The sequence below is a fragment of the Perca flavescens genome, chromosome 1 (genome assembly GCF_004354835.1).
Source record: "Perca flavescens isolate YP-PL-M2 chromosome 1, PFLA_1.0, whole genome shotgun sequence".
Lineage (NCBI taxonomy): Eukaryota > Metazoa > Chordata > Actinopteri > Perciformes > Percidae > Perca > Perca flavescens.
In genome coordinates, this window is record NC_041331.1 from 41,093,417 (window position 1) to 41,117,692 (window position 24,276).

At 44.0% G+C, this 24,276-nt stretch overlaps 1 protein-coding gene across 1 annotated transcript in view; it reads right to left on the reverse strand.

The window, feature by feature from the left end:
• Positions 1-24,276, reverse strand: part of LOC114556393 (SH3 and multiple ankyrin repeat domains protein 2) — a 280,188-nt gene that overhangs the window by 72,434 nt on the left and 183,478 nt on the right. Inside the window, exons 15-17 of the mRNA XM_028579367.1 lie at positions 21,757-21,890; positions 18,839-18,952; positions 5,697-5,778 (exon numbers count right to left, since the gene is read on the reverse strand). Of these exons, the coding sequence (XP_028435168.1) occupies positions 5,697-5,778; positions 18,839-18,952; positions 21,757-21,890 (330 nt within the window). The remainder of the gene's footprint in view (positions 1-5,696; positions 5,779-18,838; positions 18,953-21,756; positions 21,891-24,276) is intronic.

Below are 24,276 nucleotides of genomic sequence, written 5' to 3' on the forward strand. Positions count from 1 at the left end.
AGGTTAATTTATTTCCATACTAGATGCAAGAGGTGACAAGAAGTAGAGCTGCAAAAATTTATTGATAAGAGGTCAACTTTAAAATAAATCGGCAACTATTTTTATGATCAATGAATCAATTTGTGTCATTTTTTTATGAAAAAAAAGTAAAACTCAGATTCCAGCTTGTTAAATGTGAATATTGTTCTAGTTTCTTCTCTCCTCTGTGACAGTAAACGGAATATCTTTGAGTTGTGGACAAAACAAGACATTTGAGGACGTCATCTTGGACTTTTTGGGAAACACTGATCCACATTCTTCACCATTTTCTGGCATTTTAGAGACTAAACAACTAATCGATTAATGGAGAAAATGATCGACAGATTAATCGACAATGAAAATAGCCATAACAAGAAGTCAATGGAGCAAGTATTCTGATCATTAACCTAAATAAAATAACCAAAACGTAGGCCCGCCCTACTCAGCTCCTTACCTAGCTACTGCTCATGTGCGATAGAAGTGCGATGGAGAGCTCAACACACAGGGTGAAAAGAGGAGCTGCAGCAATGTGCAGTACGACTAAAATATGGTGTTTTTTGAAAATTAAACCATGTAAACCTATTCTGGTACAACCTCTAAATAACATTATGAGCCCGAAAAGGAGAATAATATGAACTATTTAAGTCCTACAAGTGAAATCCTGCTCTGCAAACGGCTGCATGCCTGATGATGCTGAACAGAAGACTATGGTGTGATCAAACACAGCCCAGAGCTCATTCATATTCCTGTTGCTGCAAGGACATTCGGCTCACCTGTGTGGGATTGATTATTTTAAATCGGATTTGTTCACGATGGAGAATATAAGCGCAATGTATCTTACACACACACACACACACACACACACACACACACACACACACACACACACACACACACACACACACACACACAGACTGTCAGATAGTTGTGATGGCATGTGTTGTTGTTGAGGTTGCAGCTGACTGTAAACCCACAGAAACGCACACACACACACACACACACACATACACACCCACACCCACACACACACACACAGAAAGAGAGAGACACACACAGAGAGAAAGAGAGACACATTCATCTTTGTTTTTGATGAAGCTTGTATTGAAGTGGATGTGACAGAAGAGTCAAGCAGAATATCTCAAGAGCAGAAGACGGTGAAGGTACCATTAGACAGGACTTGTTACTTAGCTGAAAGCACAGGATTGCATCTTATAGGGCAATTTTGATATTTTTCAACCTGGACCCTTTTTTCCCATGCAGTGGTGTCTAAGTGACTGATGTGAACAAGAATTGTTGGTCAATTTCCGTCCACTAAATGTTCTGTTTTTGCCGCTGACAGACTCAGATTATTATTCTAAGAGTCTGACAACATTATCGGAAGAATCCCTACAGAGATAGAACTTTCTGTTAAAGAGTAAAATCCTTTTTGTTTAACCAGAAACAGCCCCGAAATCGCTATCACCAAACCCATCAGACTCCATGTAAATAATCAGGACTTTTAGCGTGTACAGAGCCAGCATATCTCCACATGTATATGGGTGAATTAAGGGTTTATTTCAACCGAACCAGAGTGGTGATTGTTGGAACAGTGGAAAGATGAACCAAGACGGCTTTTGATAGTTTTATTTTGTTTCTGTCCACTTTGAATGAAGTGTGTTTTACGATGCTAAAATTACTCTTTATTTACATGGAGTCTGGTGGGTTTGGTGATGGTGGTTTTGGGGCTGTTTCATGTTAAACAAAAAGGATTTTACTCTTTAACTAAAAGGTCTTTCTCTGTAGGGATCCTTTCCATAATGTTGTCAGACACTTGAATAATAATCTGAGTCTGTCAGCGACAAAAACTGAATTTCTTAGTGGACGTAAATTGAAGGTGCGCAATTGCCCGTTAACGTTACATTGCAGCTTGTATCTCATTTAATACTGGACCAATTGTTGTTCCCATCAGTCACTTAGACCCAAAAACATGAAAAAAAAAAAAAATGAAGTTACTCTTTTACCTTTTTTCCTACTACAGCTTTCCCTTTTTTCACTCAAAAACAGAGCAAAGGTTTCCACCCAAAGCTGACTGACAAATAAAAACCAAACAGCTTGATATAAAGGCAAATAGTAGATTAGTCTGTCGATTTCATATTAGGGGCCCTATCTTGCACCCGGCGCAGTGCAAAGTGTCTTTACTAGTTTAAGAGCGACGCATTTGTCAGTTTCCCATCCAGCGCCCGCGTCGTTTAAATAGCAAACACACCTGCCCCTTTGTGTGGGCCCATGGGCGTGCTGGTCTTACAGGGAGGAGTGTTCAGGTGCATTCTGGGCGTGCTGGTCTTACAGGGAGGTGTGTTCAGGTGCATTCTGGGCATGCTGGTCTTACAGGGAGGAGTGTTCAGGTGCATTCTGGGCGTGCTGGTCTTACAGGGAGGAGTGTTCAGGTGCATTCTGGGCATGCTGGTCTTACAGGGAGGTGTGTTCAGGTGCATTCTGGGCATGCTGGTCTTACAGGGAGGAGTGTTCAGGTGCATTCTGGGCGTGCTGGTCTTACAGGGAGGCGTGTTCAGGTGCATTCTGGGCGTGCTGGTCTTACAGGGAGGTGTGTTCAGGTGCATTCTGGGCATGCTGGTCTTACAGGGAGGTGTGTTCAGGTGCATTCTGGGCATGCTGGTCTTACAGGGAGGAGTGTTCAGGTGCATTCTGGGCGTGCTGGTCTTACAGGGAGGTGTGTTCAGGTGCATTCTGGGCATGCTGGTCTTACAGGGAGGAGTGTTCAGGTGCATTCTGGGCGTGCTGGTCTTACAGGGAGGAGTGTTCAGGTGCATTCTGGGCGTGCTGGTCTTACAGGGAGGTGTGTTCAGGTGCATTCTGGGCATGCTGGTCTTACAGGGAGGAGTGTTCAGGTGCATTCTGGGCGTGCTGGTCTTACAGGGAGGAGTGTTCAGGTGCATTCTGGGCGTGCTGGTCTTACAGGGAGGTGTGTTCAGGTGCATTCTGGGCATGCTGGTCTTACAGGGAGGTGTGTTCAGGTGCATTCTGGGCATGCTGGTCTTACAGGGAGGAGTGTTCAGGTGCATTCTGGGCGTGCTGGTCTTACAGGGAGGAGTGTTCAGGTGCATTCTGGGCGTGCTGGTCTTACAGGGAGGTGTGTTCAGGTGCATTCTGGGCATGCTGGTCTTACAGGGAGGAGTGTTCAGGTGCATTCTGGGCGTGCTGGTCTTACAGGGAGGAGTGTTCAGGTGCATTCTGGGCGTGCTGGTCTTACAGGGAGGTGTGTTCAGGTGCATTCTGGGCATGCTGGTCTTACAGGGAGGAGTGTTCAGGTGCATTCTGGGCGTGCTGGTCTTACAGGGAGGAGTGTTCAGGTGCATTCTGGGCGCATGCTGGTCTTACAGGGAGGAGGTGTGTTCAGGTGCATTCTGGGCATGCTGGTCTTACAGGGAGGTGTGTTCAGGTGCATTCTGGGCATGCTGGTCTTACAGGGAGGAGTGTTCAGGTGCATTCTGGGCATGCTGGTCTTACAGGGAGGTGTGTTCAGGTGCATTCTGGGCATGCTGGTCTTACAGGGAGGAGTGTTCAGGTGCATTCTGGGCGTGCTGGTCTTACAGGGAGGGTGTTCAGGTGCATTCTGGGCATGCTGGTCTTACAGGGAGGTGTGTTCAGGTGCATTCTGGGCATGCTGGTCTTACAGGGAGGAGTGTTCAGGTGCATTCTGGGCGTGCTGGTCTTACAGGGAGGAGTGTTCAGGTGCATTCTGGGCGTGCTGGTCTTACAGGGAGGGTGTTCAGGTGCATTCTGGGCATGCTGGTCTTACAGGGAGGAGTGTTCAGGTGCATTCTGGGCGTGCTGGTCTTACAGGGAGGAGTGTTCAGGTGCATTCTGGGCGTGCTGGTCTTACAGGGAGGTGTGTTCAGGTGCATTCTGGGCATGCTGGTCTTACAGGGGAGTGTTCAGGTGTTCTGGGTGCATTCTGGGTTCAGGTGCATTCTGGTCTTACAGGGAGGAGTGTTCAGGTGCATTCTGGGCGTGCTGGTCTTACAGGGAGGTGTGTTCAGGTGCATTCTGGGCATGCTGGTCTTACAGGGAAGTGTGTTCAGGTGCATTTTGGGCGTGCTGGTCTTACAGGGGGAGGTGTGTTCAGGTGCATTCTGGGCGTGCTGGTCTTACAGGGAGGTGTGTTCAGGTGCATTTTGGGCGTGCTGGTCTTACAGGGAGGAGTGTTCAGGTGCATTCTGGGCGTGCTGGTCTTACAGGGAGGTGTGTTCAGGTGCATTCTGGGCATGCTGGTCTTACAGGGAGGTGTGTTCAGGTGCATTTTGGGCGTGCTGGTCTTACAGGGAGGTGTGTTCAGGTGCATTCTGGGCATGCTGGTCTTACAGGGAGGTGTGTTCAGGTGCATTCTGGGCGTGCTGGACTTACAGGGAGGTGTGTTCAGGTGCATTCTGGGCATGCTGGTCTTACAGGGAGGTGTGTTCAGGTGCATTCTGGGCGTGCTGGACTTACAGGGAGGTGTGTTCAGGTGCATTCTGGGCGTGTTGGACTTACAGGGAGGTGTGTTCAGGTGCATTCTGGGCATGCTGGTCTTACAGGGAGGTGTGTTCAGGTGCATTCTGGGCATGCTGGTCTTACAGGGAGGTGTGTTCAGGTGCATTCTGGGCGTGCTGGTCTTACAGGGAGGTGTGTTCAGGTGCATTCTGGGCGTGCTGGTCTTACAGGGAGGTGTGTTCAGGTGCATTCTGGGTATGCTGGTCTTACAGGGAGGTGTGTTCAGGTGCATTCTGGGCGTGCTGGTCTTACAGGGAGGTGTGTTCAGGTGCATTCTGGGCATGCTGGTCTTACAGGGAGGTGTGTTCAGGTGCATTCTGGGCATGCTGGTCTTACAGGGAGGTGTGTTCAGGTGGATTCTGGGCGTGCTGGTCTTACAGGGAGGTGTGTTCAGGTGCATTCTGGGCGTGCTGGTCTTACAGGGAGGTGTGTTCAGGTGCATTCTGGGCGTGCTGGTCTTACAGGGAGGTGTGTTCAGGTGCATTCTGGGCGTGCTGGTCTTACAGGGAGGTGTGTTCAGGTGCATTCTGGGCGTGCTGGTCTTACAGGGAGGTGTGTTCAGGTGCATTCTGGGAGTATTGCTATCTTGAGGCAGCGGGAAGTGATCGCGCCATTGACCAACAAAAACCTGGTCTAAAGTCAATAACACAGCATTTCATTGTTATTTTAACAGCAAATTAATAAAATGCGCCTAGGCTTATGCACAGCGTGCACACTATTGTTACACACACAGGGCACACACACATGCAAAGGATTACAAATAATAATATTACGGTGTAAATCCTCCACGCATGGCTTTTAAAGAGAATGGGAGATGATCTCTGATTGGTTTATTGCATGTTACGCCCAAAACACACCTCTGATTAATGAAGACACTAAGGACAACCCTTTAGGACCAGGCGCCTGGCGCACGGACACTTTTTTCCACCATTAAACTAGCAAAAGTGGATTCGGACACACCTGTGCTATGCGCTTCACGCTGTGCGCTTAGATCGTTACAATAGGGCCCAAAGACTATAAACAACCTCCTGATATTAATAGAAAAATCTTTAATGAAGCAAAAGTGTTAAAGAATGCTGTCTTGAATTTATGATATCTGCGTGATTTATGTACATGATTTGAAACCAAGCATCTGTGCGAGGCCTTACCTCGAGGCGTCGAAGCTGTCGTAGGAGCCCACCGTGTAGTGTCTGAAGAGCTTCCGTCTGTCAGCGCGGTCTGCCCGAGAATCTGCCAAAACACAGCGGAGGGCCATCAATATTCACATCCCATTTGTAGGCAATAACAGCAGTTTACAAATCAATCGCGCCGAGGGTAGCCGTCCTGTGGACTCTTAAACTGTTAGCCCTTGAAAAAAACAGCACTTTAAAAATAACGCCGCTGCACGTGAGGCCGAGCTGCCTCGTCGGGATCCAATCCGATAACAGACAGGGACCAGGGCAGACAGAAAGGGGGGGCAGACAGACAGGGACCAGGGCAGACAGAAAGGGGGGGCAGACAGACAGGGACCAGGGCAGACAGACAGGGACCAGGGCAGACAGCGGAGCAGCATTACACACAAAATGCCGAAGCGTTTCCTGCTAAAGATTTCCCACAGTGGTCAGAAAACCCAGGGGAGACACTTTGTTTCTCTCACTGTGACTCTAGAGTCGGTAGGACTCGCTCGCTGTCACTCTCACTTCTCCCCCGCTCTATATCACCCACTCCCCCCACACACACACACACACACACACACACACACACACACACACACACACGCCGTCTCGACGCACACACTAGCGCACAAGTATAAACATCAGTCCACTTAAAACCATAAAACAAGACTAGTGAAGCTTCACAGTTGAACTGCAAAAAAAATGTCCCACATACCTTCCCGGTCGGGACCGGACAAGTGGGAGGCGGAGTGCACCGTGTGCAAAGCTGGCACATATGTTTCAGTGTCTTTATTATTTGTCTTATTACATTGAAAAGGTATTAAGAGATATTTTGTTGAAGCTGGATTTTCTAACACAGAAGAGGTCATATTTAGAACATTATTTCATATTATTTATTTATTTTAAAAGAGAGCTATTATTCTGTTACATGTTGTTACAGATTTTATTTTATTACAGAAGTTATTTTTGCACAATTGAGGCATAATAAAGCATGTTCATTAACCTCTGAGAATCACCACTGTCTGGATTTGTCTCGAGGCCAGGCCAAGTGTCCTCTTTTTTGGAAATCAAAATATGGTCACCCTAGTGTTTCCCCCTCTCATTCGTTTTTTATGTTTGTGTTTTTTACGTTATCTGTTGATTGTCGGAGCAGACGATGCAAGAACATTTTTTTCTGTGAACAGACAATGAAGTTTTATCTATCACTATCTTAAGATTCCTCCTGCCTCAGCCCGTCTCTTCTCCTCACCTCTTTCTCTCCCTCTCCCTCTGTTTCCTTCCTTCACATACTCTCTAACACCAGCTGTCACTCTTTCACAGAAACTCCATCTCCTCTGATCCGGCTTACAAGTGTCATCTTTGCAGGAACATTTTTCTCTCTCCCTTCCACTGCCCCCAGACTCTACAGTCCACAGTCATCAGATTGGAGGAGGGACATTGTGGCTGGAAGTAGATGACCAACCAACAGAGATGAAAATGGAGCTTTGTTTTTTCTTTTTTACAGAAAAGAAGGCAGGGGATCCAGGTTCCACTCAGCGCAAGATTATTTGTTCTGGGAGATGGATCAGTCCTGACCGGCCACTTTTTTAACGGCTGTAGTTCAGGAAGGGTTTTTCCCCATTCAGTGGTTCCATTGACGTTTCAAAAATAGCTTATACAAAGAGTTTTATGTCTGGAACCGAGCCAACCAGCTACAAGAGGAATCGTGCCACCATAAAACATTTGATTCAAATTGATCATTGATAAAAAAAAAACATGTTGAAAACTGCAAAAAGGCAAAAGGTCCAAGACCGTGTACAGAAACAATCAACGACTTCGATGGTAGAAGCTCGCTCTAGCCGTTCGCGGTTTCGAGGGTACGTTAAACACTTCCAAATTAACATTGAGTCGGACCAATCAGAAACGTCGCTGTTACGCTTAGGATTGTGGTTATTAGGATTGTACTTATTTCTCCATAAGATTGCGAATAAAACCTGTTTTTTCTGAAAACAAGGTTGATTTCATACGGACTTCTAGCGTCTACAGGAGCAGAAACTTTCGTTTCGCAGTTTCGTTGCTCGTTGTCAGTCTACCTCGGATGGTTTGAGCCCAGTTCAGACCAAAGATTCGGGACAATATGAAACTGGCTGGCTAGCTGGTTCCGCCTTGCTTTTATGCTGCTTCGGTTACAGAGAATGAGCTGGGTCTAACGTTAGTGGTCTGCTGACCCACTGCTGCTGGGTCTAACGTTAGTGGTCTGACCCACTGCTGCTGGGTCTAACGTTAGTGGTCTGCTGACCCACTGCTGCTGGGTCTAACGTTAGTGGTCTGACCCACTGCTGCTGGGTCTAACGTTAGTGGTCTGCTGAACGCTGCTGGGTCTGGTCTGACCCACTGCTGCTGGGTCTAACGTTAGTGGTCTGACCCACTGCTGCTGGGTCTAACGTTAGTGGTCTGACCCACTGCTGCTGGGTCTAACGTTAGTGGTCTGACCCACTGCTGACACTGCTAGACACGTATGTATTTTCCGTCCTTTAGTTGTGACTGCTATGTTTTCTATAAGCTAGTCAATTAAGATGGACAAATAACATTGAGTTTAAGCTAAAATGCTTAAGTGAAATGTGGTTAAAATGTGTAGTATGTAAGAATATGTTGTATCTTGAGGAGAAACACAAGTGAACTGTTACGATGGACAACTGAGTGATTATTCTTCACGTTTTGTGCAGGCTGTTTTTTTGGTGAGACTCTACTGGGAGACAGAACTGTGCTGCTCAAGTCACCGCCGTCATACTGCCTCCTGGGTTTCATCTTCATCACCACCATCTTCTTACCGCTCACTAGACCTTCGCCATCATCATCTCCACTACTCACAGGATTTTTACGTTGTTTCCCTACTCTATTCTCTGAGGAGCCAGATGGACAGTTTTACCTTCTAAGGGTGGTGGTAGGAACTTGAGTGCACTCAAACTAATGAAACAGGTTTGAACAAACAGACTGATTTAGTATTCCCCTGGTTATCTCTATGAAATAAGAGATCTCAGTTTTTGGTTAATTTGGTTTTATATTTTTATTTTCTTTGTCAGGTTTTTGATATTTAAGTTGTTGTTTGAGTACATTGGGTTTGAACCTAATTGGCCTATCTACCAAACTGATTTTGATTACCATACTGAATCATTTAGTTTAGCCATGCTAGACTTCTGGTAAAAGATTATTTTGCATAATCTCAAGTTTTAAAGTAGAACTGGTCGTTAACGTTAGCGGTCCTCTGACCCACTGCTGCTGGGTCTAACGTTAGCGGTGTGCTGACCCACTGCTGCTGGGTCTAATGTTAGTGGTCCTCTGATCCACTGCTGCTGGGTCTAACGTTAGTGGTCCTCTGACCCACTGCTGCTGGGTCTAACGTTAGTGGTCCTCTGACCCACTGCTGCTGGGTCTAACGTTTGTGGTCCTCTGACCCACTGCTGCTGGGTCTAACGTTAGTGGTCCTCTGACCCACTGCTGCTGGGTCTAACGTTAGCGGTCCTCTGACCCACTGCTGCTGGGTCTAACGTTTGTGGTCCTCTGACCCACTGCTGCTGGGTCTAACGTTAGTGGTCCTCTGATCCACTGCTGCTGGGTCTAACGTTTGTGGTCCTCTGACCCACTGCTGCTGGGTCTAACGTTTGTGGTCCTCTGACCCACTGCTGCTGGGTCTAACGTTAGTGGTCCTCTGACCCACTGCTGCTGGGTCTAACGTTAGCGGTCCTCTGACCCACTGCTGCTGGGTCTAACGTTTGTGGTCCTCTGACCCACTGCTGCTGGGTCTAACGTTTGTGGTCCTCTGACCCACTGCTGCTGGGTCTAACGTTAGCAGTGTACTGACCCACTGCTGCTGGGTCTAACGTTAGCAGTGTACTGACCCACTGCTGCTGGGTCTAACGTTAGCGGTCCTCTGACCCACTGCTGCTGGGTCTAACGTTAGCAGTGTACTGACCCACTGCTGCTGGGTCTAGCGTTAGTGGTCCTCCGACCCACTGCTGCTGGGTCTAACTTTAGCGGTGTACTGACCCACTGCTGCTGGGTCTAACGTTAGCGGTGTACTGACCCACTGCTGCTGGGTCTAACGTTAGCGGTGTGCTGACCCACTGCTGCTGGGTCTAACGTTAGTGGTCCTCTGACCCACTGCTGCTGGGTCTAACTTTAGCGGTGTACTGACCCACTGCTGCTGGGTCTAACGTTAGCGGTGTGCTGACCCACTGCTGCTGGGTCTAACGTTAGTGGTCCTCTGACCCACTGCTGATTGGTCTAACGTTTGCGGTGTACTGACCCACTGCTGCTGGGTCTAACGTTAGCGGTGTGCTGACCCACTGCTGCTGGGTCTAACGTTAGTGGTCCTCTGACCCACTGCTGCTGGGTCTAACTTTAGCGGTGTACTGACCCACTGCTGCTGGGTCTAACGTTAGCGGTGTGCTGACCCACTGCTGCTGGGTCTAACGTTAGTGGTCCTCTGACCCACTGCTGATTGGTCTAACGTTTGCGGTGTACTGACCCACTGCTGCTGGGTCTAACTGTCCCTCCTCACTCCATGCAGCTCCGGGGAACGTCTTCTCCAAGCGAGCTGCGACAGAGTTTACGGCCCCACTGACGAACATTGTCTCTATGACAACTAACAACAATCGCCATTTTGTTGTGTACCAATTAAATGACCATGGCAAACAGTTCAATGGGCTTTCTATCCATTTTATTTCTATGGTCTCGTCTTGACGCATTGGTGTTAACTGGCAGGTTTCAGAATGTTGCAGAATGGCGCATTGCAAGAAGTATTAACTCGTCTCGTCGCGAATCGTTGGTCTGAACATGACTTTAGACGTCATGGCCGATAAGCAAAATGGAGAAAATCAATTGGATTTTTACGTCTGGAACCACACTGTTGAGCTTTCTGAAGGGGTGTCGTCGATCCAGGAGTGGGCTTGTGAGATGGATAGAGTGTCACATTTGAAAATATGTCATATAAACGGTTTGCCGAGAGAGAGAGAGAGAGAGAGAGAGAGAGAGAGAGAGAGAGAATCCCCAACATAGTCACACTCCATAGCAACTGCTGTCTGACTGCGACTGGCTGGTTTCTATGGTCACAGGTCAAAAGAGATGTTGCATGAACAGTGTGTATGTGTGTGTGGAAATCTGATTCAATTCATCAATCTAAAATACAACTGAATGCAAACACAAAATGTCAAGTCCTGTATGAAAAGGAGCAGAAATAAGATTTATTTGATATGATCTGCCCCGATTTCACAAAACATACATTAACAAAACAAATACTTAAATTAAAAAGGTTGATGTTCCCTTCCCCCTCTCCCCATGGCCAGTCACATAAGAACAGAACAAAAACTGAATTAACACATTTCCCTCCATTTACTCGACATATTTGCTTCAACCTTCTCAGTTTGATGGACGCGTAGTACGTACACAAAAATATTTTTTCAATGTCTCTATTACTGTTTCAGCGATATACAGCGCAACAATGTGGTTTAGTTATTGCTGGAATTGGCAGAATCTCTGTTTCGTTTTTTTCTTTTTTAATTGCGAGATCATACGGCACGTGGCGAATTAGGACACAGGGAAGATAGCTTGTGTAACATTTGTCTCACCGTGCGTAAAATTAAGTCACGACAGGGATGACGAGGCATCTGTCCTGAGTTTATTTTTTTTTTTTTTTAATATGTTTGTTTTAGATTCTTTGGTTTGACTGAGATTGTTCCATAAACTTGATTCCTCTCACTGTTCAGTCAGTTACGATTCTGTATCTCCATGTTTTTTAATATCTCCTTTTAAAGTGCTCATATTATGCTCATTTTCAGGTTCATGATTGTATTTCGAGGTTGTACCAGAATAGGTTTACATGGTTTAATTTTTGTTGCACTGCACATTGCTGCAGCTCCTCTTTTCACCCTGTGTGTTGAGCTCTCTGTTTTAGCTACAGAGTGAGACATCTCACTTCTGTTCCATCTTTGTTGGGAGTTGCACATGCTCAGTAGCTAGGTAAGGACTACTAGCCAGTCAGAAGCAGAGGATGAGGGCGTGTCCTGACAGTACCTAGGTAAGGACTACTAGCCAGTCAGAAGCAGAGTATGAGGGCGTGCCCTGACAGTACCTAGGTAAGGACTACTAGCCAGTCAGAAGCAGAGTATGAGGGCGTGCCCTTTTTTTCAAACCTTTTCTTTGTTCTGTGAGCTGTTTATACTATGTGTGTGTGTATGTGTGTGCCCGTCAGACACCACCTACCAAGAGCCTGGGTCTGTCCGAGGTTTCTTCCCAAGAGGGAGATTTTCCTCGCCACTGTCGCACTGCTTGCTCTTGAGGGAATTACTGTAATTGTTGGAATTGTTGCGGCTTTGTAAATTATAGAGTGTGGTCTAGACCTACTCTATCTGTAAAGTGTCTCGAGATAACCTATGTTATGATTTGATACTATAAATAAAATTGAATTAAATTGAATTGAATTGAATTGAATATCTCAGCTGGAGACGCGAGGGAGAGATGCGAGAATGAGACGGAGGAATTGACGCGACGCATACTTGCCAAATGGGACATTCCTCAGCCCAGCCTCCCTCAGAAACAACATCATTACCTACACTGTGACATGTTGCACGGCTTCATCCCGTCTCTGGAACTGGAACCGATGTCTCTGTACTGTTACGAAGCTGTACTATAACCTTTCATTCATTCATTCTTTCATTCAACCTTAATTTATAGTCAAGGGATCATTGAGGGGGCGGCCCTTATTTACAATGTCATTGAGTCAAATTACAAAGACAAAAACAGAACAACACAGAAAATACAATCATATGAAATATCAAAAGACAATAAAACATTCTGTTTTTACAGGGATGGGATTACAGGGATTAGAAGATAACGGTGTTTAAGTAAAGTCAGAATGTGTGTGTGTGTGTGTGTGTGTGTGTGTGTGTGTTGTATAGAACTCTCGTACTCGTGAACCAGGATGTGCAAGTCAGGTGACGTAAAAAGAGCTTCAAAGTCTGCATATGAGGAGGCATTTTGATGGTCTGGGAGGCTGAGTGTGTGTGTGTGTGTGTGTGTGTGTGTGTGGGCTGATGGGATGAACAGGCAAAACGCTGATTGTTTGCATGCTGCAGGTCTGAGAGAAGATAACTATTGTTACCATCATCTTAAAATGGCTTATAATTGTCCCATATTTAAGCCTGTAAAGGTGTTTTTGTTGCTCTTTTTTATTGCACTTATCCAGGCTGTTCTAATTAAGCATTCGTAAATATCACTCCAAAAACTGAACACACTGTAATTCCACTTATTTATTGCTGTCAGGACCACATTGACCGCTGCTGTATAACAACACTGTGGGCCGCGCAGGAAGGAGGTCGGGGTGGGTGGTTGAGTCATAAAACACAACGCTTTCAAGCGGGCGAACAGAGTTTATGTCCCGGGGAAAACTAAAGACTTTCACCCAGGAAACGTGTGTTCGTGTCCCGGGAGTTTGAATCCAAACCACAATCTTTTTTCTAATCTTAAAGGTCCAATGTGTGGGAATTTCTCCCATCTAGCGTTGAGATCATATATCGCAATCAACTCTCTCGCACCACGCAGTTCAAAGTATGTATTACAGCTACGGTAGCCTTCACGCTTTTTTCTGATGATGCTGATGACTTTTTCTGGGCGAAGAAGAAGAAGACTCCTGTTCCTGAAATTTGGATTTTGAATATGTATGATCCTCCATTTGTCCTTCTTCAAACTTGCCGGGGCCAGGAAGTTACGCATTAGCAGCACCTGTGAGTTTTTCATCTGACAGCGAAAACGTGAAAGGTGGAGCAGTATGTCCTGTATGCAGTGTTGGGAAGGATACTTTCAAAACGTATACAGAATACAGAATACATGCCCACAAATGTAATTTGTAACGTATTCCGTTACGTTACTCAATCTGAGTAACGTATTCTGAATACTTGGATTACTTCCCCATTGAATTGCATTTTTAAGCGTAGGAATGCGGCCATCACATACAGCTTACTAAACAGGCCTACTCTGGTGTGTTCTTCTGTTCCAACTGGCTGAACAAACAGATTAATTTTTGTATTTGTAGTCCCGAACTGCGTACTACAAAAATCTAACCTCAGTCAAAGCTACCATGAGCTAATTTTAGCTAATGTTAGCTAGCATGTCAAACAGGGCTAGTCAGTCTTTAAACGGCTCTGGAGCTAGTAAATCAGCACGTAAGAGATTTGTAAAGTCACACGTCAACTATAAAATAGCAAGGTGACCAGTAAAACTACAGCAGACGACTACCCCTGGCTAAAAAAATAACTTACTTTAAGATGCTTCTTCAGGTTGGAGGTGGAGTAATTTGGATGCTAAAAGGAGGTTGGTTGCTGGCAAGCAGAGGCTGCACTGCACAGTTACATTTCGTTCTCCCTGTTCTTTCTTTAATGTGAAATGCTGTTTGAATTTCCAAGATAGAAACGCATTCCTGCCCTGGCTCTGTTGTGCCGGTTCCGACTCCATTGTGACTGATCACGCAAATAGCTAATTTTTTCATTTTCATATTGGGGCTTCTGGGAAATGCATGGAGCTGCCTTAATTTATTTAGAGAGTGAATAAACTCGTGAAACAGAGAAGTATCGTTATGTAATCCATTGATTTCAACAATTTAACTATTCTAAATACCAACTATTTAAATTGTAACTGTAACCGAATACAGTTACTCATAATTTGTATTCTGAATACGTAATGCCGGTACTGCCTGTATGTCCCTGACCGGCTAACGTATTTCAAGATGGCGCATGAATATGGAGCGTCTACCACAGTTCATGTGAATGCAAATGTAAAATTTCAAGCCTAAAGGAATACTTAGAATGGATGGTGGAGGTAAATATTCATGAAAAAGGACAAGTTTGTGAACGGGCAACACAGATTTTGATAGTGAACAACTGAACACGTTAAACACTGGACCTTTAACTAGTGGTTTTGGTGTCTAACTTTTTAGTCTGCTAAACTCTACTGCCACGGTCTCTGTAAAAGACCGCTAAAAAAAACTGTCATTTTTTCATTTCATTTCTTATTTATTTGCAAATAAAATAAAAGTAATTTTCATCATGATTGGGAACATTGCATTTTGGTGTAAAATAATGATTTCCACGCTATACTACTGTGGCTTGTTACGCTGTCGTCTACAGGAAGTAGTTACAGCACATCACTTTCAATTAAAATACAAAAAGGTATTTGAGTATTGATTAAAGAAACAAAATGCTAACTTCTAATCTGCTTTAGAGGGTTATGCTTATTTGATATTTTTGCTTACAATCAGCTAGAATGGGGGCACGGGATGGCAACGGCCAACTATGAAATATGATCTCCCGCCAAATCCATTGGCTCAGAGTACTGTCACTTGGCTGCCTGTTCTGTCAATCTTCCCAAAAATAATGGTGATTGTTGTTAGTTGTCATAGTGACAATACGTGTCAGTAAAGCTCGGGAGATGACTTGACTTGGATGGTGGATGGATGTTTAAAAATGAAAACAATCTGTACTTTTGACTCTGACAAACTCCAAACTACCTCTCCTACATCTACCTGTCAAATGGAAATCATTTTGGCAAAAAAAAAGAAAGAAAACAGATTCTCAGTTGCCTGTTATTTCCGCAATCAGCCACAACTGTTTGCCGGCCGCACCGTGCCCGTCTGATTGTAACAGCCCACGCACGCACGCACGCACGCACACACGCACGCACGCACGCACACACACACACACGGGGCCTGTGGTCTTGGCTGAGGCTGCCTCTGAATGGGTCTTTGCGAGCCACCATAATGTGCTCCCATTTTCTGACAGGCTTTCTTTGCAGGCAGACCTGGGGGCAATTTGGATGTGGCACAGTCTGAGAAGAACTCCCTGTGCCAATGGCCTCGGGGTTAGGCTTTAAAAGAAGCCACCCGGAAGAAGGCAAACAGCGAGAGAGAGAGAGAGAGAGAGAGAGAGAGAGAGAGAGAGAGAGAGAGAGAGAGAGAGAGAAGAACAAGTTGCCCCCCATCTGCCTCTATCATTGCTGACATAGCCCTGAGAGCAGAGAGGACTAAGAGAGCGGGTGGTGGGTGTGGGGAGTTGACTCCAGCAACACTGGGCTTTCTTTGTGATAATGTCAATAATTAAACACTGTCAGAGAATAGAATATACCAGAGGATGAAAAAGAACGTGGAACAAGGAAAAGAGTGGGACAGGCAGAAGGACGGGCCTTTTCTGAAAACTTCCCCTCATACTGTAGACACACTGACAGTTTTAAAGCCTCAAGTTTGCATGACGGGTTTGAAACCAAACGTGAATATTTTGGACGAGAAGACTGGGGTGGGGTGGGGGGTGTTGTTTATAGTTGCAATGATGTTGCGCTAAGCTAAACGCTAAAGGGGGGAAAAGTTGCTTATTTTCAACCATTCTGAAACCAGTCATCCAGTGGGTTAAACCCAAGGGGATAAGCTTCGCTTCAGAACTCGAACCTCCTATGGCGCCATTTTGATGCTACAAAACGCTCACCTCCCGTTAGCATCCCATTGACTCCCATTCATTTTGACGTCACTTTGACAGCGAATAACTTTACATCTGAAGCGTTTAAAGACTCTATTTGTCCATTTTTTATTTCTAAAGAAACATGACAATGTATAAAAGGCTCCATTACCTTGTAGCTCATGTTATGGCTCGGTAGCAGACGCTTTTATAAAAATAGCCTAACGATTGTGTCACATAGTAGAGGAATTAACATATAGTACAGGAGAAGCTCCAAGGCAGTTTTGACTTACATTCGCTGTTTAGGTTTAATTACTAATGCTAACTAGCATTTTAGTTAGCAATAATTAGCCTGTGCCTATGTTATCTCCTTACATACAATATACCTACTAGTTTTTTCACCGAGTACTTTTTTACTCTTACTCAAGTAATTATTTGGATGACTACTTTTTACTTTTACTTGAGTCATATTATTCTGAAGTATTATTTTGGCTACTCTACCCACCTCTGCTCTTATGTTGATACCTTCAAGTAAAGTGTTACCGACATTTGTAAGCGACCGAATGTTCAAGTTAACTTTGAAAGAAAACAGGGATAAAGCCATAGACTGTAAAAAATAATGGACGTAGCAGCAGTGACGTCACCCATTGGTTGGTAGTCTGACGTTTTGAAGCCTCATGTTTGGTGACAGGGTGTGACGAATATTGAAGAGAGGGTGGGGCTTGGGGGGGAGGATGACGCTGCCAAACCAGTATTGTTTATGGTTGCAATGGTGCTAAAGGGGGAAAGTTGCCTATTTTCAACCCTTCTGAGCATCCTGTGGAGATTTACTGGCGGATAAACGCAAACATCCGGGTACTGGTGCCTGTTTCAACTGCATGTACTAGCTAACGCTATCGGTAGCTAGCTAGCTTGGTTGGCAGAATGCCGAACAAGAACATTGTAGGTGACCAAAATGTTCTAATAAACTTTGACACAGTGAGATGGTCAAAGTTGAAGATGAAAACACAGACAACAGCCAAAAACAAGTTGAGGTCTTTTTTAATGTCCACAGCGTTAGCATGGTTAGCATCGCTAAGCCTCTGTCCTTATCAACAGGTCCTAAAGCATCCCCGCTTTATCGTCTATTTTAAAATAAATGGGACCATCATTTACTAAATGAACATCATGATGTGTTGAAGAAGACTTGAAACTAGCGACTGAGACCATAAACTCATTATGAATATGTTTACTGAGTAATAAATCAAGTGAGAAGTAGGCTCATTTTCTCATAGACTTCTGTAGAAACAGACTTCTTTTTGGAACCAGTGGAGTGGCCCCCTGCTGGAAGCTAGAGAGAACGCAGCTTTAAGGCTACAGGAAGGAGGAAGAGAGTGGAAAGAACAGACAGAAGGAAGACGGGCCTTTTTTAAAGCCTGCTTCCTTTAATACCGTGGACACACTGACAGCACTCACTACGAGCAGCACACAGCGAGAGGAATTGCAAGGACAAACAAAAAGTGATGTTTATGGGGGCCGGAGCATGGCATGATATGTTCATTAGCTTGCACCCGGAGGACATCAGAGCACAGCTGAGTTAGCAGGGCAATGTAGCGCTTAGCTTTGCGCAGCACAGCCTGGGGAGACGGAAAGAGACCGGGAGACGAGCAGAGACACATGCAGCTAGTGCACTGGAGAGAAAAAACGAGGCCACGTGCCATCCCACTGCCTCGGGAAGCTTCAGCTTTTAGCATTAGCTTCTGTTCTTTTCTCTCCCCCTTTCCCTCTCTACAGAACTGGGGGATGGCAAACAGACGTGTCCTACATAGGCGTAGATTTCGGGAGGGATGCAACAGATATGCCCCCCTTTAAAAATATGAAAGACAACCCACTCACCAAAAAGTGATTTTGTGTAGATTTAAACTTTTGGAGCATATAGCTTTAACGAGGTCTCCTTCTCTAATCGATAGTTGAAATGCACATGATTCCTTTGGCCAAAAATCCTGAAAGTTCTGAACAATACAGGAGAATATAATAGGTTTGTGCCCTAAGCAAAGGCTTTTTGTAATTTTCTTCCCGGCTTCTTTTTGGCTTGTCTCAACGTTTCTGTCACTTTTTTCAAGGTTTGTGTTGCTTATTTTGATGTTTTTATAGCTTTTTTCAACATTTTTTGAGCTTTTTTTATTAGTAGTTTTTGTCATTTTTATCTTTAATATCTTTAACTTTTCTTTACTCATTTGGACTGCCCCCCCGGCATTGCCTGTGCCGGCCCCGTCCCTTACATAAATAAAGACATCTGCAACATAAATTAATGCAGAAAAGGCACAAATTGTCACGTAAAAATTCACCAGAATGCAGGAAACATTTTTGGGGGGACAACCCTGTAATCTTTTTTTGATGCTTTTTCATCGATTGTTATTTTTTTTTTGACCTTTTGTTGCTTTTATCGAAGCTTTTGTAGTTTTTTTCGTCGCTTTCTTCAAAGTTTTTGACGCTTTTTCTTTTCAATTGTTGTCGGTTTTTTTCCTATGTTTTTGTCGTTTCTTCGTCAACTCCCTCCCCAAAAGAGGACTACCCCCTATAATGTGTCCCCCCCCTCCACCAAACCTACGCCTTTGCGTGTCCTACATAAAGTCAATGTCCCGCCTCCAACTGCATGCAACAGCGAGCGATTCCACTTACAGCTCCTCTCGTCGGCGGCCTTGGCCGGGATCTCCTCCACACAGTCGGCTGGAAACCAGCCCACCTGGCCGCGGGCGCTGCCCTCCCAGAAACCCCCCTCCCCGATGCTCAGAACTGGGTCGAGGGGAGAGAGAGAGGGAGAGCAAGACAGAGAGAGAGGGCGCAAAGGGGGGAGGTGGGAAAGTGGTACGAAGAAAACATTTAAAGCACTTCATTTAAATGCCACATTTGAATAGAAAGTAATACAACATTAAGGCAAATGCTTCTGCATATACAAAATATCAAAAAATAACTAGGGCTGCACAATATGTCTTTTTTGTATCGTCATCGCGGTATCAACTAGCGCAGTAAACACATCGCGAAAGACACTCCGAGACTTTCTGTTAGATGAAAGAAAATATCAGCAGAAAACTGCACTTTAAAATCTAAAGTTGGAAATGATTTCCTTTCGTTTATTTTAAATTCAACAAACACTTGTATTTTAGCAGAATACTGAACTGAGCACACTTTAATATCTGTTTATTTATCGCCAGTAATTTCGTTATCGCGATATTCAACAACATTATTGCATATTTTCCGCATGTCATGCAGCCCTAATTTAAAGCACTTCACTTAAATGCCACATTTATACAGAAAATAATCAAACCTAAAGGCAAATGTTTCTGCGTATACAAAGTCCCACAAAATATCTTATAATTAAATATTTAAACTGGCACAGCACATTTTTATGGTCTGTAACTGTAAAACATGTCCTGACAAAAGTGAAAGTGACATTGGTGATTTATAAGTTAAAGGGTAACTACTGTTTTTTTTTCAACCTGGGCCCTATGTTCCCATGTTTTTGGGTCTAAGTGACTGATGGGAACAACAATTTCTGACATTGGTCCAGTCCAGCAGCAGAGAAACAAGCTATAATGTAAGTTAATAGAGCCATTGTCCAGTTTGTCTTTACCTTCACAAAAGTGCTCCTTCTGCCGCTGACAGGCTCCAATTATTATTCTAAGTGTCTGACAACATTATAGAAAGGATTTCTAAGGAGGTTGACCGTTCTGTTAAAGAGTAAGATCCTTTTTTTAAACATAAAAACATCTGCAAAATTGTGTTTGCTAAACGCACCAGACTCCATGTAAATAAACAGTAATTTTAGCATCATTTAAATCCACTTCATTCAAAGTCGACAGAAACAAAATAAAACTATGAAAAGCCGTTTTGGATCGTCTTCCCACTTTTCCAACCATCGCAACTCTAGTTATGGTTGAAATAAAAACATAGTTTACTGAGTTATATGTGAAAATATGTTGGCTCTATACACGCCAAAAGTATTGCTTTTTTAAATGGAGTCTGGTGGGTTTAGAGCTAGAGACTTCAGAGCAGTTTCTGGTTAAACATAAAGGTCTCAAAGAGGTTTTAAAGGTCTATCTCTGTAGGGATCCTTTCTATAATGTTGTCAGACACTAAGCATATTAATCTGAGCCTGTCAGCGGCAAAAACAGAACTTTGATTGGATCAAATTGACGATGCATATTTGCCCCATTGGGTCACATATTGCAGCCCGGTCTGTGGCTGCCGGTTACAGCAATCTCGCTTATTACTGGACCAATGTCAAAGATTGTTTCTGTTTCACAATTTATGAAAGACTTCATCCTGGAAATGTACTTCCGTTGGTCCAGACTAATGCATCAATAATCCCTATATATATATATATATATATATATATATATATATATATATATATATATATATATATATATACAGTACAGGCCAAAAGTTTGGACACACCTTCTCATTCAATGCGTTTCCTTTTTATTTTCATGACTATTTACATGGTAGATTCTCACTGAAGACATCAAAACTATGAATGAACACATATGGAATTATGTACTTAACAAAAAAGTGTGAAATAACTGAAAACATGTCTTATATTTTAGATTCTTCAAAGTAGCCACCCTTTGCTTTTTTATTAATAAGGGAAAAAATTCCACTAATTAACCCTGACAAGGCACACCTGTGAAGGTAAAACCATTTCAGGTGACTACCTCATGAAGCTCATTGAGAGAACACCAAGGGTTTGCAGAGTTATCAAAAAAAGCAAAGGGTGGCTACTTTGAGGAATCTAAAATATAAGACATGTTTTCAGTTATTTCACACTTTTTTTTTAAGTACATAATTCCATATGTGTTCATTCATAGTTTTGATGCCTTCAGTGAGATTCTACAACACATTGAATGAGAAGGTGTGTCCAAACTTTTGGCCTGTACTGTATATATATATATACTTCTTCCACCACTGGATAGGGTGCAGCATGACACATGATATAGTCTCACATAGCACAGACCTTCCTCCACAGCGCTGCGGAGGAGAGTCTGGCTAGTCCACACAGCATTCTGTGATGGGAGAAAAACATGCTCTGGTTTATTGGCATTTCTTTAAACCAATCATGATCATCTTGGGCGGTGCTAAGCTCTGCACAGAGCCACGGTGCCTCTGCTAAATAGTCTCAGGAAGGAACTTGTGTCGGTGGAACATGTGTACGTTCAAAAGTAGTTTTAGTCGTGCAACAGAAAACTCAGATTGGACAGATAGTCTAGCTAGCTGTCTGGATTTACCCTGCAGAGATCTGAGGAGCAGTTAACCATAGTCCTCACAAATCCACCGGAGGTTAGAACGCCAACACAAAGACAGAGGAAGGGGACGGACATCCGGCTGAATTTCCAGCGGCAACGGAGCGATCCTGGAAGTGGAACGTCGTGGATACAGACTACACATGATGTAGATCTGGGTGTGAATGTACGTTGTTGATGAAACTTACTGAAACTTGAGAAAAAGTGCTATAGGTTATACTGGCTATCAGGGCTGGGTCTCTGCTGTGGGCCCCCTCAGTGATGTAAAAACAAGTTAACCACGACATCAAAACTGACCTTTGACCCGGTCGCTCTTGTACAGGTTGATCTCTCCCTCGGCCTGGGCGATGTAAGGACGAACCACCACGAAATGTCTGCCAGGAACGGCGCTGTACAGCTTCCTCCTGGTGCCTACGGCCTCGCCGTGACTGCTGGGACTGACGGACAGAGAGAGAAAACACACCGGGTCAGAGCTTTTACCTCCAACAATCAACGGACTGTGTCCACAATCAAAAGCAAACTCAAAACCTTATTTTTTTCAGGCATTTGTTTAAATACAGTGTGTGTGTGTGTGTGTGTGTGTGTGTGTGTGGTCGCACTTGAATGGCACAACTTTGATTTTACAAAGTGACACTTTTTTTTTTAATGTTTTTCCACGTCTGTTTATTGTGCAAAGAAGAAAAGAGGAACATTATGACCTTCCTCAAACTATCTTTAACAACTGTCTCGGATGTCTTTTGTCCAACCCTTGCACGGACGCACGCACGCACACACACACACACACGCACACACACACACGCACATAGACAGACAAACACGCACGCACGCACACACACGTACGCACACACACGTATGCACAAATGCGTACGCACACACACACACACACACACACACAGGCACACACACACACACGCGAGCACTCACACACACACACACACACACACACACTGTATTCTTATGGATACAGACACGCGCACATAAACCAATTATGCAGAGGAGATATTCAGAGGCCAGCAGACACGTGTCTTGCAGGAGTAAGTGGGGCAGAATATGAGCAGGCTCTGACCCACAGAGCTGCAGTGGCTTCTGGGTAGGAGACAAGACGTTCTTAAGACCCAACAGGAAGCTACCCGGGACTTAGCAGCACTAGAGAAACATGCTAATGATAAGGGCTGCAACTAACAATTATTTTTATTCTTGATTAATCTGTGGACTTTTTTGCTGAATGAATGGATTAGTAGTTTGGTCTCTAAAATGTCACAAGATGGTGAAAAATGTGGATCAGTGTTTCCCAAAAAGCCCAAGATGACATCCTCATATGTCTCGTTTTGTCCACAACTTAAAGATATTTCATAAATAATGACTCAAAACAATTAATTGATTTTCAAAATAGTTGCAGATTAATTTAATAGTTGACAATAATCGATTTAATCTTTGCAGCTCTTCTCAGCAGTTTAAGCTTTTATTTTGAAAGGCTGACTGTCTTCAGTTGACATTTTATCTGTTCAGCTTTTAAACACATTGGCCAATGAGAAATATTCTTTCAAGGTGTAAATCACATCCTAAGGGTTGAAACTAAGAGCTAGAAAATATTCACATTCAAGAAGCTGGAATCAGAGAACTGTTTTCATAAAATAAATGACTCTACATATGGTGATCAAACATTGGAGGTCACCCAAACCTCTGACTAAATGTGATTTTATGTTTACTTTTACCTCTTTTTCTGTGCGTTTTATTTTCTATTTCTTTGTATAGTTTTGTTTTTATATAATGCATATATTTGTAAGAATTAGTATTGATGTCTATGTGTTAAAAAATCCCCAAATAAAGGATACAAGAAAAACCTTTGATAGTGAAAAAGAAAAAAAAGAAGAAAAGAAAACAACTTGTCCAACCCTTGCACGGACACACACACACACACACGCATGCACACAAACACACACACACACACAAACACGCACACACACAAACACGCACACACACCCACACACACACACACGTGCACACATGCACACAAAGACACATACGCACACACACGCGCATGCACACAAACGCACATGCACACACACAGACAGACAAACACACACACGCAGGCGCACACACACACACACACACACACACACACACACACTATATTCATGCTTATGGATACAGGCACACCGTTATTGTTGATTACCTGATTCTTTGTATGATGTATTTTGTCAATAAAAAAACCCCGTTCAGGTCACAGATCGATAAAATCTGCATTTATATGTTTGTAATATTTGGTTATAAAAAGCTGCATCAGAACCAAAGTGATGCCCAGCTCTCCGTCATGTATCCATGGAGATGGGATGTGAGCACAGAGGACAGCAAGGGCTGCTGGGTGATAACGCAGCGCCACTTAGTGGCCAACGGCCGGAACAGCACTCCCCACAGCACAAACGCACTGATAGACTGATAGACTGATGGACTGATGGACTGATGGACTGATGGACTGATGGACTGATGGACTGATAGACTGATAGACTAGTAGACTGATAGACTGATAGACTAGTAGACTGATAGACTAGTAGACTGATAGACTGTATAGACTGATAAACTGAGTTGAGTTGCTCTCTCCATCACGTTTGCAGTGAAACATGATGGAGAGACACAATGGAGAGCAAAAGACTGATCACTGAGAAAGAAGCAGAGGGAGGACATGTTATCAAACGAATAAAAGACCAATAGTTTACGACTACACAAATGATTTGTTTGCGAGTTTTAAGTTGTACTTTTGAGATGACAATTTTTTTGCTTGAGTTAGTGATTTTTGTTTCATACTTGAGAAGTTTT